Source organism: Eretmochelys imbricata, chromosome 21 (genome assembly GCF_965152235.1).
Source record: "Eretmochelys imbricata isolate rEreImb1 chromosome 21, rEreImb1.hap1, whole genome shotgun sequence".
In the NCBI taxonomy this organism is placed as follows: Eukaryota; Metazoa; Chordata; order Testudines; family Cheloniidae; genus Eretmochelys; species Eretmochelys imbricata.
The window spans coordinates 18461802-18477040 of record NC_135592.1 but is presented as its reverse complement, the minus strand read 5'-3'; the positions used below and the strand labels follow the sequence as shown (position 1 = coordinate 18477040).

At 42.3% G+C, this 15239-nt stretch overlaps 1 protein-coding gene across 2 annotated transcripts in view; it reads right to left on the bottom strand.

The window, feature by feature from the left end:
• Nucleotides 1-15239, bottom strand: part of IPO9 (importin 9) — a 167123-nt gene that overhangs the window by 115186 nt on the left and 36698 nt on the right. For both annotated transcript variants that reach the window (XM_077839190.1, XM_077839191.1), the window contains exons 3-4: nt 11064-11150; nt 8884-9085 (exon numbers count right to left, since the gene is read on the bottom strand). In XM_077839190.1, the coding sequence (XP_077695316.1) occupies nt 8884-9085; nt 11064-11150 (289 nt within the window). The remainder of the gene's footprint in view (nt 1-8883; nt 9086-11063; nt 11151-15239) is intronic.

Genomic DNA, 15239 nt, shown 5'->3' with positions numbered 1-15239 from the left:
GCTCTCTAGCTGCCCAGCTCTGAAGGCAGCACTTCCGCCAGCAGCAGCGCAGAAGTAAGGGTAGCAGTACCACAACCCCCCCTACAAACTAGGTCTGCAGCCAGGCTCATTGATTTCAAGAATGTGGAGGAGTCTTGGAATTACTTTAAATCAAAGTTGCAGTTGGAGCCTGCATTCCAAGCAGGGGGAAAAAATTTGTAGGGACAAGTTGCAGACTAAACTGGATGAACAAGCATTTCAGGCAGATTATTAAGGGCAAGAAGAAAGTCCACAAGGAATGGAAAAAGGAATGGACCAACAAGGAAAGCTCTCTCTTGGGGGTGTTTCTACACTGCAATTAAAAACCCACATCTGGCCCGTGCCAGTTGACTAGGCTCACACGGCTCAGACTAAGGGGCTATTTAATGACAGTGTAGATGTTTGCGTTCAGATGGGAGCCTGGGCTCTAGAACCCTGTGAGATGGGAGGGTCCCAGAGCTTAGGCTGCAGCCCTGCAAGTCTGAGTGAGCTGGCATGGGCCACCTGTAGGTTTTTAACGGAAGTGTAGACATACCCTTGAGATCAGAAAGCATAAGGAAAAAGTGAGAACTGCCAAAAGGCAAGCAGAGCTAGCGCTTACATAGGAAATTAAAAACAGTCAAAATTTCTTTAGCCCTGTAAATAAAAAGAAAGCAAGGAAAGGTGAGACCGCTAGGTGCTGAGGACAGGGTGGCAATTAAAGATAATCTCGGTACAGTCCAACATCTGAACAAATGCTTTGCTTCATTTTTTACTAAGGAAAATGAGGAGCTTAGGGGCAGCAGAAGGGTGGTAATGGGAATGAGGATATGAAAGAATAAATTACCACATCTGAGGTGGACGCCAAACTCAAACAATCTAATGGAAGAAGCTTACAAGAAGTGGAAGATTGGACAAATGATCAGGGAAGAGTATAAAAATATTGGTCGGGCATACAGGAGTGAAATCAGGAAGGCCAAATCACACCTGGAGTTGCAGCTAGCAAGAGATGTTAAGAGTAACAAGAAGGGTTTCTTCAGGTATGATAGCAACAAGAAGAAAGTCGAGGAAAGTGTGGGTCCCTTACTGAATGAGGGAGGCAATCTAGTGACAGAGGATGTGGAAAAAGCTGAAGTACTCAATGCTTTTTTTTGCCTTTGTCTTCACGAACAAGATCAGCTCACAGACTGCTGCACTGGGCAGCACAGCATGGGGAGGAGGTGACCAGTCCTCTCTGGAGAAAGAAGTGGTTCGGGACTATTTAGAAAAGCTGGATGAACACAAGTCCATGGGGCCGGATGCGCTGCATCTGAGAGTGCTAAAGGAGTTGGCGGATGTGATTGCAGAGCCATTGGCCATTATCTTTGAAAACTCATGGCAATCGGGGGAGGTCCCGGATGACTGGAAAAAGGCAAATGTAGTGCCCATCTTTAAAATAGGGAAGGAGGAGGATCCTGGGAACTACAGGCCAGTCAGCCTCACCTCAGTCCCTGGAAAAATCATGGAGCAGGTCCTCAAGGAATCAATTCTGAAGCACTTAGAGGAGAGGAAAGTGATCAGGAACAGTCAGCATGGATTCACCAAGGGCAAGTCATGCCTGACTAATCTAATTGCCTTCTATGATGAGATAACTGGCTCTGTGGATGAGGGGAAAGCAGTGGACGTGTTGTTCCTTGACTTTAGCAAAGCTTTTGACACTGTCTCCCACAGTATTCTTGCCAGCAAGTTAAAGAAGTATGGGGTGGATGAATGGACTATAAGGTGGATAGAAAGCTGGCTAGATTGTCGGGCTCAACGGGTAGTGATCAATGGCTCCATATCTAGTTGGCAGCCGGTAGCAAGTGGAGTGCCCCAAGGGTCAGTCCTGGTGCCGGTTTTATTCAATATCTTCATTAATGTTCTGGAGGATGGTGTGGATTACACCCTCAGCAAGTTTGCAGATGACACTAAACTGGGATGAGTGGTAGATACGCTGGAGGGTAGGGATAGGATACAGACAGCCCTAGGCAAATTAGAGAATTGGGCCAAAAGAAATCTGATGAGGTTCAACAAGGACAAGTGCAGAGTCCTGCACTTAGGATGGAAGAATCCCATGCACCGCTACGGACTAGGGACCGAATGGCTAGGCAGCAGTCATGCAGAAAAGGACCTAGGGGTTACAGTGGACGAGAAGCTGGATGTGAGTCAACAGTGTGCCCTTGTTGCCAAGAAGGCCAATGGCATTTGGGGCTGTATAAGCAGGGGCATTGCCAGCAGATCGAGGGACGTGATTGTCCCCCTCTATTCGACATTGGTGAGGCCTCATCTGGAGTACTGTGTCCAGTTTTGGGTCCCACACTACAAGAAGGATGTGGAAAAATTGGAAAACATCCAGCAGAGGGCAACAAAAATGATTAGGGGACTGGAACACATGACTTATGAGGAGAGGCTGAGGGAACTGGAATTGTTTAGTCTGCGGAAGAGAAGAATGAGGGGGGATTTGATAACTGCTTTCAACTACCGGAAAGGGGGTTCCAAAGAGGATGGCTCTAGACTGTTCTCAGTGGTAGCAGATGACAGAACAAGGAGTAATGGTCTCAAGTTGCAGTGGGGGAGGTTTAGGTTGGATATTAGGAAAAACTTATTCACTAGGAGGGTGGTGAAACACTGGAATGCCTAGGGAGGTAGTGGAATCCCCTTCCTTAGAAGTTTTTAAGATCAGGCTTGACAAAGCCTTGGCTGGGATGACTTAGTTGGGGATTGGTCCTGCTTTGAGCAGGGGGTTGGACTAAATGACTTCCTGAGGTCCCTTCCAACCCTGACATTCTATGATTCTATGAATGGGACTAAATTGGGAAGCCTGGATAATCTCCACCCAAGAATATTAGAGGAGCTGGCACATGGAATTGCAATCCCAATAGGAAGTATCTTTTATGAATCCATAAATGTGGGGTGTCGTACCCTATGACAGGAGAACTGCAACTACAGTCCCTTCTTTAGAGAAAGGAAGGAAAAAAAAATGTGATTTAGGAAACTACAGCCCCATTAGTGTGACCTCAATCGTATGCAAGATCTTAGAACAAATTTTGAAGGAGTAGTTAAGAACACAGAGGTAAACGGTAACGGGGATAAAATACAGCATGGTTTTACAAAAGGTAGATTGTGCCAGACCAACCCCATCTCTTTCTTTGAGATAACTGATTTTCTAGACAAAGTAAATGCAGTACATGCAATCTGCCTGGATTTCACTAAAGCATTTGATACAGTTCCACATGGGAAGTTAGTTAACTTGGAGAAGATGGGGATTAATATGAGAATCAAAAGATAGCAAAGGAACTTGTTGAAGGGGAGAGTAAAACTGGTCATGCTGAACGGTGAACCGTCAGGCTGGAGGAAGTTTATTAATGGAGTTCCTCAAGAATCAGTCTTGGGACCAATCTTAGTTAACATTTTCATTAATGACCTTGGCAGAAATTTAGACATGAAATTAGGCAACAGTTTCTAACCACCAGAGGAGGGAAGTTCTGGAATAGCCTTCCAATGGAAGCAGTGGGGATAAAAACCAAACCTGTTTTAAGACTGAACTTGATACGTTTATGGAGGAAATGGTATGATGAGGTTGCCTACGGTGGCATATGGCGACTGCCACTAAGCAATATCTCCAATGACCAGAGACGGGACACTAGATGGGGAGGGCTCTGACTTACTACATAGAATTCTCTCTCAGGTATCTAATTGGTGGGTCTCACCCAAATGTTCAGGGTCTAACTAATAGCCATATTTGGGGTTGAAAAGTGATTTCCCCCCAAGTCAGACTGGCAGTAACCCAAGTTTTTCACCTTCCTCTGCAGTGTGGGGCACGAGTCACTTGCTGGTTTGAACTGGAGTAAATCATGGATTCTCTGTAACTTGAGGTCTTTAAATCAAGATTTGAGGACTTCAGTAACTAAGCCAGAAGTTATGGGCCTATTAAAGGAGGGGGTGGGTGAGGTTCTATGGCCTGCGATGTGCAGATGGGTCAGACTAGATGATCATGATGGTCCCTTCTGGCCTTAAAGACTACGCATCTAACATGTGAGCTGCTAACATTTTTGACAACAATAGTTTTGATTAATGCTCCCCATTATTTAATACAGTAGCAGTTGGTATCCAAAATTAGTGCTGAGGCTGCAGATAACATTCTGCACCAAATCCCCTTTTGAAGTAGCTCATATTTTCCATGTGGAAAATGGATGTTCCAGGGTCAGCAGGGGCATGTGCAAACAGCCCTATACTGTTTCTATCTGGAGATAACCCCACAGAAGCCTGTACTCCATGCCTTGTCCCTTCTCCCTCTGCTGCCAGGCCAAAGCTCCCCCAATGATAGAAAGATGTACAGCAACTTCCAAAGGATGGAGCAGCTTCAGCCTCATAGATACTCCCCGTGTCAGCAAGAGGTACTATGCCCAGCAGTGATTAGCCACATGACAGATAGGACATTACTGGTGAGGCTTCGCACCAATGATCAGCCAGCCCTGGATTTATATAATTTGTGCTGCTATATTTTGTAAATAAGCACCTAGATGCTATGGTGCTAGGCATGAGTCACTATAATGAATATTTTAATATCCTAGCCGGCACCAACAGTATCCAATGGAGTTAAGGCTGCTAAATAGTTTCCATTATAACCACCAGTTTTCATTGGTTTTGAGGGCAATGGGAAGTGGTAGGCATTGACAGATATTACAATTCTTTACAGAGATTTCCGTAAAAGAACATTTGGCAGCCCCGTTGCAAAAAAATTTTCAAATTATGAAAAATAGCAGCAAAAATGACCAATCACCCCAAAATTGTTTTTAAAACTACCCCTTCCACTAGATCAACTCTACAAGTAATGAAACAGCGTGATGGGCAGGGAAACCCTTGGGGCCAGGAGAAAGGGAAAGCTGGGGTGTGTACAAATTTGGGGAAATGTGGAGAAATAGAGAGGGGGAAGTTAGGGTGTGCATACACCAGAGAATTACAGGGGTTAGAAACTAGGAAAAACTGGCCAGTACTTTCTGGCTGCACTGAACTGCCCCTTAAGGGAAAAAAGCCAGAGTGTACTGGTGAATATGGCACTCAGATTTAAAAGAAAATTTAAGGTTCATACTACTTATCTTAAAGTCATTAGAAATCTCAGCAGTATCTTTGGGTTTCTTGTTTAGTGTTCATGTATGACATCTTTAATCATTTAAAGAAATAAATTCCTAGATAACTCTGTTAAACTGACAGGTTTCAGAGTAACAGCCGTGTTAGTCTGTATTCGCAAAAAGAAAAGGAGTACTTGTGGCACCTTAGAGACTAATTTCTCCCTACTGTTACTCGCACCTTCTTGTCAAGTGTCTGTAATGGGCCACTCTCATTACCACTTCCAAAGTTATTTTTCCTCCCTTGGTATCCTGCTGTTAATTGATTTATCTCATTAGACTGACCTCACACTTGGTAAAGCAATCCCCATCCTTTGATGTATTTATACCTGCTCCTGTATTTTCACTCCATGCATCTGATGAAGTGGGTTCTAATCAAAGAAAGCTTATGCTCAAATAAATTGGTTAGTCTCTAAGGTGCCACAAGTACTCCTTTTCTTTCTGTTAAACTGGAGTTAAGGTTGAGTACGTATCAGTGATTTAAGCTCAAAAATATTATAGGAATATTGTAATTAACCTCAAAGAAATCAAAACATGTTAAAGTATGGAAATGAACTACCTCAAACTTTGCCCTGTAATGATACCATGAGCAAAAAAAGGGAAAAAATTAGTGTTTTAAGAATCAGTTTAATCTGGAACTACAAACACTATTATGCACTAATCATAATTGTGCCATTATTGCTTGGTGTTACCGCAGGGATTTCTTTCAAGTTAAACAACTCTAAATTTCGTAAATTGGTAATGCTTGTTTTCCTAAATTGGTAATGCTGAATTTCCTAAGTTGGTAATAGCTGAAATATTTTTAACCTTAAATTACTGACGTGTAAACTGATCTCTCCACCTTAACCTAGTTTACCATAGTTTTTAGCTGGGATATATTATTCATATAGCAAGAAAAACAGGAATAGTGCGTATGTGCCTACCAGCTCTGCTTTTCACTGTACAACCTTAATGCTGAATTAATAGCTTTTGCAATTTAGATTACATTAAATGCATAAAGTTATTGGACCCAGCATTATAAAGTAATGAAAATTACAAGGCCACATTCATACTTGCGCAGGGATTTCCATTTTTCTAACTTTAATTTAAAAATCTCAAATATAAAAGTTTCAGATTAGCAGCCGTGTTAGTCTGTATCCGCAAAAAGAACAGGAGTACTTGTGGCACCTTAGAAGCTAACAAATTTATTAGAGCATAAGCTTTCGTGGGCTACAGCCCACTTCATCGGATGCATAGAATGGAACATATAGTAAGATATTAGAGATTTTATATAAAACACACACACACAGGTAAATTGGAAGTTACCATAGGAACTGTGAGAGGCTAATTACTTAAGATGAGCTATTATCAGCAGAAGAAAAAAAAACTTTTGTAGTGATAATCAAGATGGCCCATTTAGACAGTTGACAAGAAGGTGTGAGGATATTTAAGGAAATAGATTCAATATGTGTAATGACCCAACCACTCCCAGTCTCTATTCAAACCCAAGTTAATGGTATCTAGTTTGCGTATTAATTCAAGCTCAGCAGTTTCTCGTTGGAGTCTGTTTTTGAAGCTTTTCTGTTGCAAAATTGCCACCCTTAAATCTTTTACTGAGTGGCCAGAGAGCTTGAAGTGTTCTCCTACCAGTTTTTGAACGTTTCAGAGTAACAGCCGTGTTAGTCTGTATTCGCAAAAAGAAAAGGAGTACTTGTGGCACCTTAGAGATTAACCAATTTATTTGAGCATTTATTCAATACGCAAAAGAATAAATGGACACAAATCTGACATCGGGCATCATAACATTCAAAAGCTGGTAGGAGAACACTTCAACCTCTCTGGCCACTCAGTACAAGATTTAAGGGTGGCAATTTTGCAACAGAAAAGCTTCAAAAAACAGACTCCAACGAGAAACTGCTGAGCTTGAATTAATATGCAAACTAGATACCATTAACTTGGGTTTGAATAGAGACTGGGAGTGGTTGGGTCATTACACATATTGAATCTATTTCCTTAAGTATCCTCACACCTTCTTGTCAACTGTCTAAATGGGCCATCTTGATTATCACTACAGAAGTTTTTTTTCTCCTGCTGATAATAGCTCATCTTAAGTAATTAGCCTCTCACAGTTCCTATGGTAACTTCCAACTTATCTGTATATATATACACACACACACACACATATACATATACATCTTACTATATGTTCCATTCTATGCATCCAACGAAATGGGCTGTAGCCCACGAAAGCTTATGCTCTAATAAATTTGTTAGTCTCTAAGGTGCCACAAATATAAAAGCGTAGCTTTACTCTGAAAAAGACTACAAAATGTCTCTTTCTCCAATCTGCTTCCTGGATGTATTCAAAATACCTGCTTACTTTTGTGATAAAAGTAAATTTGTTGCAGATTTTTACTCCTGTTAGTCTTGGGAGCCCACTCACAACAACTAATGGAATCTGCACTTAGTTTTGTATATCAACAAAATGCTCTGTTGAGTTCCATATCAATTATACCAATTCAACCCAGTGAAAACAATGAGACTGCATTGGTGTTGCTGAAGGGAGATTTTCACCTATAGAACCTTTATTACTTGTAACAACACATATAATGGAAAAACCACTGAACTCTTTGATCCAAGGTGAATTTGTGGAACTGGCAATTACAAATATGTTTTTACTTATAAAACTTGAGCACATTCAACATGCATGTCTCCAGCATAAACAGAGACCACTTCATAATATTATTTCCAAAGTCACTTTTCAGAGTAGAATTGAATATTAATGTTGCCTTGACAGTTTTTGCATTTGGTTTTCTCCAACGATACTCAGTATCTAGTGCTTGAAACTCATTTCAAGTTTACAATGCTCCACATATACCCATGTTCATACCAGTTAGAAAAATCTGATACTGATTGTTTTCCAAGAGTATAACTTTATTTGTAAACAAAATGTGTTCAAACCAAAGGCATAATTCTGTGGTGGAATCCAGGGTGCAATTAAAGTGTAAATAGCGAGTTGTGTGAGAAAAGTTTTTAAAAATCCCTTAGTTCATGAATACTATCTTTCTTCAAACAGATTTTAGTATATTTGGAAAGTTTGGTTAAACACAGACCTCATCAGGTAGTGAGAACAAGCAGAAGAAATGTCAGATTAAGTTGTAGGTACCTGAAAAATAGGATCTTATAATGGAAATTCCTTCCTAGCTGTATCCTATTAGCACAGCATACTTTCCTCTATGCCAGCAGTTCTCAAACTGTGGGTCAGGATCCCAAAGTGGGCTGGGACCACATTTTAAAGGGGTTGCGAGGGCTGGTTTAGACTTGCTGGGCCTGGAGCCGAAGCCAAGCCCGAGAGCTTCAGGCCTGGGAGGAGAGGCTCAGGATATAAGCTCCCTGCCTGGGGCTGAAGCCCTTGGGCTTTCCCCCCTCCCCCGCCCAGGACAGCAGGGCTCGGGCTCTGGCCCCTCCATCCACGGCAGCAGGGCTCAGGCTTTGGTCCTCCCTCCTAGGGTCATGTAGTAATTTTTATTGTAAGAAGGGGGTCACAGTGCAATGAAGTTTGAGAACCTCTGCTATGCCTTAATGACAAGGAAGTTTAGCAGTGACTGAGCTGGAGGCTTTAATTCCTGCACCACACAGGCACCCCACTTCTGCTCCAGCTTCCTTACTTCGCTCAGGAAGTGGGAATGTGGCACAATACCATCGAAGTCAAGGAAAAAACAGGACAACTGCTCAGGTCTTGTCATGCATATATACATACCTGTAAGTACTCTCATGGCTCCATGCACTGCATTCAGATCACCACTGACCAGCATCTCCATCAACAAATTGAAAAGCTGGGGCCAAGCCTCAGGCCAGTCCCAGTGGGCTATGGCTGAAACTGCATAGGCAACACTTGAGCGCACTTTACTAATAGATTCTCTCAGGCCATTGGGTAACAGCTCCCTTATGGCAACTTTTGCCTGCAGAGAATAATGATATTTAGCAAGAGAGATCACTTATCACACACAACAATATAGTGTTTTCAAACTGCTCTCATCACATTCTGATATGTTTAGCAGATTCTTTTGTTGTTAGCATCAGGTTTAAGGGTGTGATTTCAAAACATGCACATCTGGATTCCTTTCAATTTATAAAGGAGACAGAGCACAACATGCAGAAATGTATTACTCTTCCCATATAAAACACACCCAAATATAAAAGCTTTCCCAAAAGTAAAGCTGCAATTAAAGTTTAGTTTATACTTTATACACAGTTTTAATCTCATAAAATCCTTCAAAGGGAAGGAAAGGTATGAGAGCACCAAGTAATCCCAAATAAAAAAGGACCCTAGCCTTTCCTAGGAGTTCTAAATCTAGTGGTGAATATACCCAGGATGTCTGCTCACATTTAACCCAATTCCTAACACCTTTCATTTCTCCAATTAGAATTTCCCTTCCAGTGAGCCCCAATCTAGATGTGCTTGACTTTGCAACCTTAAACCAAAAAAAATGTTAAAAGAATGTTATCTCCTAGGGTGTTTGTTTTTTCTTCAAAGCAAACTACAAAACAGAACTCCCACATGCACATATTGACACACATGGTTTATTAGCTGGTTGGAACCTTCAGATCCACTGCACAGACCTCCGCTGCTTGAGCTAAGGGAGTAGTTGAGAGCAGTAGAAGACTGTCATCCTCTATATGTGTCAGCACTAGAGGGAGATGAGAATTTACCGCTAGGTTCGACAAATATTTGTCAACAGCAGAGGAATGGCAAGATTCAGAAATTGTGGGTTCTATTCCAGTCTCTGGAGGGGAGTGCGCTTTGGTGGAAACAGACTCTTCTGCCTCCTTCCCCACAAGTTTGTCCCCTTCCCCACCCCCTCCAACCCGTCATTGTTCCATTCCTGTCTCTTCCCTCACCCCTGGATCTTCAGCCCAGTCCCAGTGTTCTTGCCTAGCCAGTCCCAATCTCCTCTCTGGGGTTGCCTTTCTGAGTCAGTCTCTTCCCCACCTCTCGTTCCCAGTCTTCCTGCTAAGTCAATCCCAGTTCTCCCCCCTGCACCCAGTTCCTTGTCGGATCTCAGTATGGCGTCCCCCAGGCCAACTAGCTCCATGCCTCTCCAGACACCTTGTCCCAATCTACTCCTTACCCTCCCCCCAGTCTGGCTCTTGTCCCCTCTGCACTTGAGTTCAGGTGGCTTCATCCTCTATGCTGCCTGGATGCCAGCAGGAGAATTGCTGAGAGCACAGAAGAGAAGCTCCCTGCTTTCAGGTCTGCTGCCTGACTCCACCCCAGCTCACAGCAACTATTACATGGAATGTCCAGCTTCACCTGTGTAGCCCTGGACTGGAGCCACTGAGCACAGATGGCACCTACACAGTATGGTCAGCGTGAGTGACTCAGGCATGCTCAGTGAGGACTGAGTCTTTGGCAATTTTAGCTGCTAAACTCTAAGAAGCCTCTACCAAGCATGTGCAAACTGAGATTTTTCAAATGTCTATAACTTTACCAATTTTGGGCAGACTTTCAAAGGAACAGCAAAATGCACACAAAGCCTGCCCCTCTGCCAAATTTCAATTAGAAGGTCAAAAGCATGGCAGGGTTAAGTGCTTCTCAGAGAAAAGGTCACCAGAATTATTTAAACATTGAAAGACATTTTTTTCACAGCCTCATTATCAGAAACACTTGAATGGATGTAGCTGAAGTTTTTGTTGTTGTTTTTTAAATCAGCCCAAAGAGTTAAAGTTTGGGAAAATTATAAGCAACTGAAAACCAGGTCTTATAACAGGAAGTGTTAGACAACCTAAATAATAGGTGGCATTACTCGCTCTAATAAATCAATACCAACCACCACTCCAAAACAAGCCAACCAGAAACCTTAGCTTTCCACAATGATAAAAATCAGTTACAGCAGACAAGCAACATGCAACCAATACAGTATTAAACAGGAATCTTACCCTTTCTGTGGTCTCTGGATGCCTAAACTTGTCTGACTGGGAACACCAGTGAGTCTCCACATATTGTTTCAAAATTACAGATGCTAACTGTAAAAGGAGAGAAAGGACATGAAGCAGAACTAAAGGAATGGGTTACATTCAGAATAGATACAAATATCCCGCCTCATCCCTAAAAATGGCCTGGCCAAAACGTGAAATTCCTTGTGAAAGAAACAGGACACTCTGTTGCAGAGACAAGTGGAGTGTGTAGTTATTGTTCATTGACAGCATGCCTAATGCTATAAAGAGTCTAGAGATGTTTGATGCCAGCTTCCTATTAAGCCCACCCCCATCCGAGAACCTGCTCATCACCAAAACTAACACAATATTAGATGGTTCATTAAAACTATGCCAAGCCTAACTCAGTATTACATTCCCAGAGACCTCTAATAAGTTGTCGTCTCTCAGGGCCCATGGTTTCCACCTAGCTAGACAAGAGAGATGGTAAGAAGCAGATGGCTTCCTACGCTGTAAATTATAATGGTTCAATAATTAAAGAAGTCTGGCACTTGTTATTACCCAGAGGGTTACTAACTACCAAGAAATGTCCAAATGAGAGGATCAAGGTGGGTGAGGTAATATATTTTATTGAATCAACTTCTATTGGTGAGAAAGACAAGCCACAGAGAGCTCTTCTTCAGGTCTGGGAAAAGTACTCTGAAAGACACAGCTAATTGCAAGGTGGAACAGACTGTTTAACATAAGTAGTTAGCACACACTCTAAGGGACCATTCAAGGTAGAGTGGCCTATTAAAACCTCTGCAGTCATAGGACAAAATGAGAGGATTTGTGGGTTAAAGGTGGTTGCAATAAGCCATAAATCCACTGTCTGTTCAATAAATGATTTTTAGTGTCTAGCAGAGTTATGAATTTAAGGACTGACTGGTCAGACACAGATCTGGTCATAAGACCGGCCATACTGGGTCAGACCAAAGGTCCATCTAGCCCAATATCCTGTCTTCCGACAGTGGCCAATGCCAGGTGACAGAGGGAATGAACAGAACAGGTAATCATCAAGTGATCCATTCCCTGTCGCCCATTTCCAGCTTCCGGCAAACAGAGGCTAGGGACACCATCCCTGCCCATCCTGGCCAATAGCCATTGATGGACCTATCCTCCATGAATTTATCTAGTTCTTTTTTGAACTCTGTTATAGTCTTCGTCTTCACAACACCCTCTGGCAAAGAGTTCCACAGTTTGACTGTGCATTGTGTGAAGAAATACTTCCTTTTGTTTGTTTTAAACCTCCTGCCTATTAATTTCATTTGGTGACCCTAGTTCTTGTGTTATGAGAAGGAATAAACACTTCCTTATTTAATTTCTCCATACTAGTCATGATTTTATAGACCTCTATCATATCCCTCCCCCTTAGTCATCTCTTTTCCAAGCTGAGATGTCCCAGTTTTATTTATCTTTCCTCATACAGAAGCTGTTCTATAACTCCTAATCATTTTTGTTGCCATTTTCTGTACCTTTTCCAATTCCAATATATCTTTTTTGAGATAGGGCAACCACATCTGCATGCAGTATTCAAGACGTGAGTGTACCATGGATTTATATATAGGCAATATGATATTTCTGTCTTATCCATCCCTTTCCTAAGGATTCCCAACATTCTGTTCGCCCTTTTGACTGCTGCTGCACACTGAGTGGATGTTTTCAGAGAACTATCCACAATGACTCCAAGATCTCTTCCTTGAGTGGTAACAGATAATTTAGACCCCATCATTTTATATGTATAGTTGGGATTATGTTTTTCAATGTGCATTACTTTGCATTTATCAACATTGAATTTCATCTGCCATTTTGTTGTCCAGTCACCCACTTTTGTGAGGTCCCTTTGTAACGCTTCATCCTCATAGGAAACCTGCACAACTCTTCCAAAAGATGAGCCTGGGAGCTTAACTTCATAGTACGTGCTAACTATTTATGCTAAGCAATCTCTTCCACCTTGCATTTAGCTGTGACACTCTGAGTACCTTTCCCAGACCTGAAGACCACCTCTTTGTGGCTCGAAAGCTTCTCTCTCTTATCAACAGAAGTTGGTCCAATAAAAGGTATTACCTCACCCACCTTGCTTCTCTAATATCCTGGGACCAACATGGCTACAACTACACTACATACAAACCAGAGGATGTATTTTTAACTAAGCTTCTAGGACATGTTATATTACCCACAAATTTCCTTTTAGTCCGTGTGTTTGCCACACCTCCAATTTTTTTTTTTTTTAAAAGGACATTGCTGATTTTTATTAAACCAAAAACAGGAAAACAACTTCAATTCTATTAGGTATCTAGAAGAATTTAGGTAAGAGGATGATATTGATAAAAATGTAATCAGTTTTTGTGTTAAGCTGCTAAAATTTAATACACTTGTTGATAAGCACCACACTAGACAGACTTTCACTCTATCCTCTGCCTTTGTTAAACCAACAGGGAAAGTGAATGACATGGGGTATGTCTACACTGCAACATAAGCCTGTCCTTGAGCTTGGCTCAAGCCTAATTCCCCTCCCCCCTTGCATCTACACTGCAATTGTGCTAACTGGGGGCTCAGACCCAGGGTCCCAGGACCTTGCAGCGCTGGAGGGTCAGAGCACAGGTCAAGCCAGGACACAAGGTCTGAGCCCTGTTGCTTTGCAGTATAGACGCAACCCAGCTTCACTCAGGTCCTCGGAGTCCATGAGAAGTATCCCACAATTCCATGCGACAACTTCATTAGTTCTCTCTATCCCAACAATCTGCAATCCATTCTATTAAAATGGAAGCCATTCTCCCACTTGGTGAGCAGCAGCAGATCAGGTCAGCATTTACCCATTCTCTTCTAATCACCAATCTCCAAGCACAGTATCAGAGAATCTCCTGGATTTGCAAGAGAGAGCAAATCAATCAAGCCTTTTGTAAAATGAGCTGCTTCATGATTACAGGAGCACAGCCAAATTCTGGTGAATCTCTGGTGCAAGGCAAGTAAATTGTGTATTTCAGAAAAAGCACCACGAATGCCCATGTATACTAGTAGATAGCTAAAAAGCTGGCACCTCTGCAGATTTTCCAGACAGGTGACCAGTGCAGCAAGCACATTAAGATGCTGAAGAGCAAGTATCGGAAGACCAGAAGTAAAAACTGCACCTCAGCTACTTGTGAACAACGTTCCCATTTTATGATGACTGATGGAGTTCTGGATGCTGTTCTAAGCACAGAGACAACAGTGCTTCATGACAACCTGGTCAGCCAGGATGGTCCCTGTTGGGCCCTGAATATCTGAGGAGAGCCAGCAGCAGGCTCTCAGTGAGGAGCACAGAGTGACTCTTTTAATGAAGCCAGTCCAAGAGCAGGCTGTGGATCACGATCAACAGCAAATGCTTGGCCCCTATTCGCTGAGCTTACAGAAAACCAGGGGGAGACAGAAGCTGCCACCGAGTCCAGTAAATGTATGACTCAAATTTACAGTTTATTACAGTAACGGAAAGGATATCTGCTATAAGAAGCAATGCAAAAATGGTAAGCCCCAAAAATGATAGGCCAGCATGTGGCCACTAATGGCAAATTTCAGAGTAGCAGCCGTGTTAGTCTGTATTCGCAAAAAGAAAACGAGTACTTGGGGCACCTTAATGGCAGATTGTATCACAGTGCCTTGGCGTACCCCCACCATGTGGAGTTCAAAATGGCAACATGGCATTTCAAACATTCATAAACAGCTGTAAACATAATTTTAACAGTTAAGTCACAAGATGATTGCTAGGGTCATTCTTGTTTTCCTTTCAGTAATAAAAAATTTGCCATTCTGTAATTACTCCTCCTGGGTCTATGGAGCCATCTGTAAACAGTGAACTCAGTGTACATGTTTGGGAAATAGTCTTCTATTTCCAATTAGTCCATTTCAGTTAGAGGCAATCCACAGTGTCTCTGGGTCACAAAATCATTTCTCCAAAGTATGAGTGGGGTGTCAGTTTTCTCCCAGAACTGTGCCAGGTGTGGGGTGTAGGAAAGCTGAACATTTCAGAGTGTTTGTGTGCAGAAATAATAGGGTAAGCCATGAGTGAGCTAACAGCATCATGTTCATTCCTTCATGGATTCTGACCCAATCCTGAATGCTGATAGATGCAAACATTTTGTGAAGGAGGAACTCCATATAGTT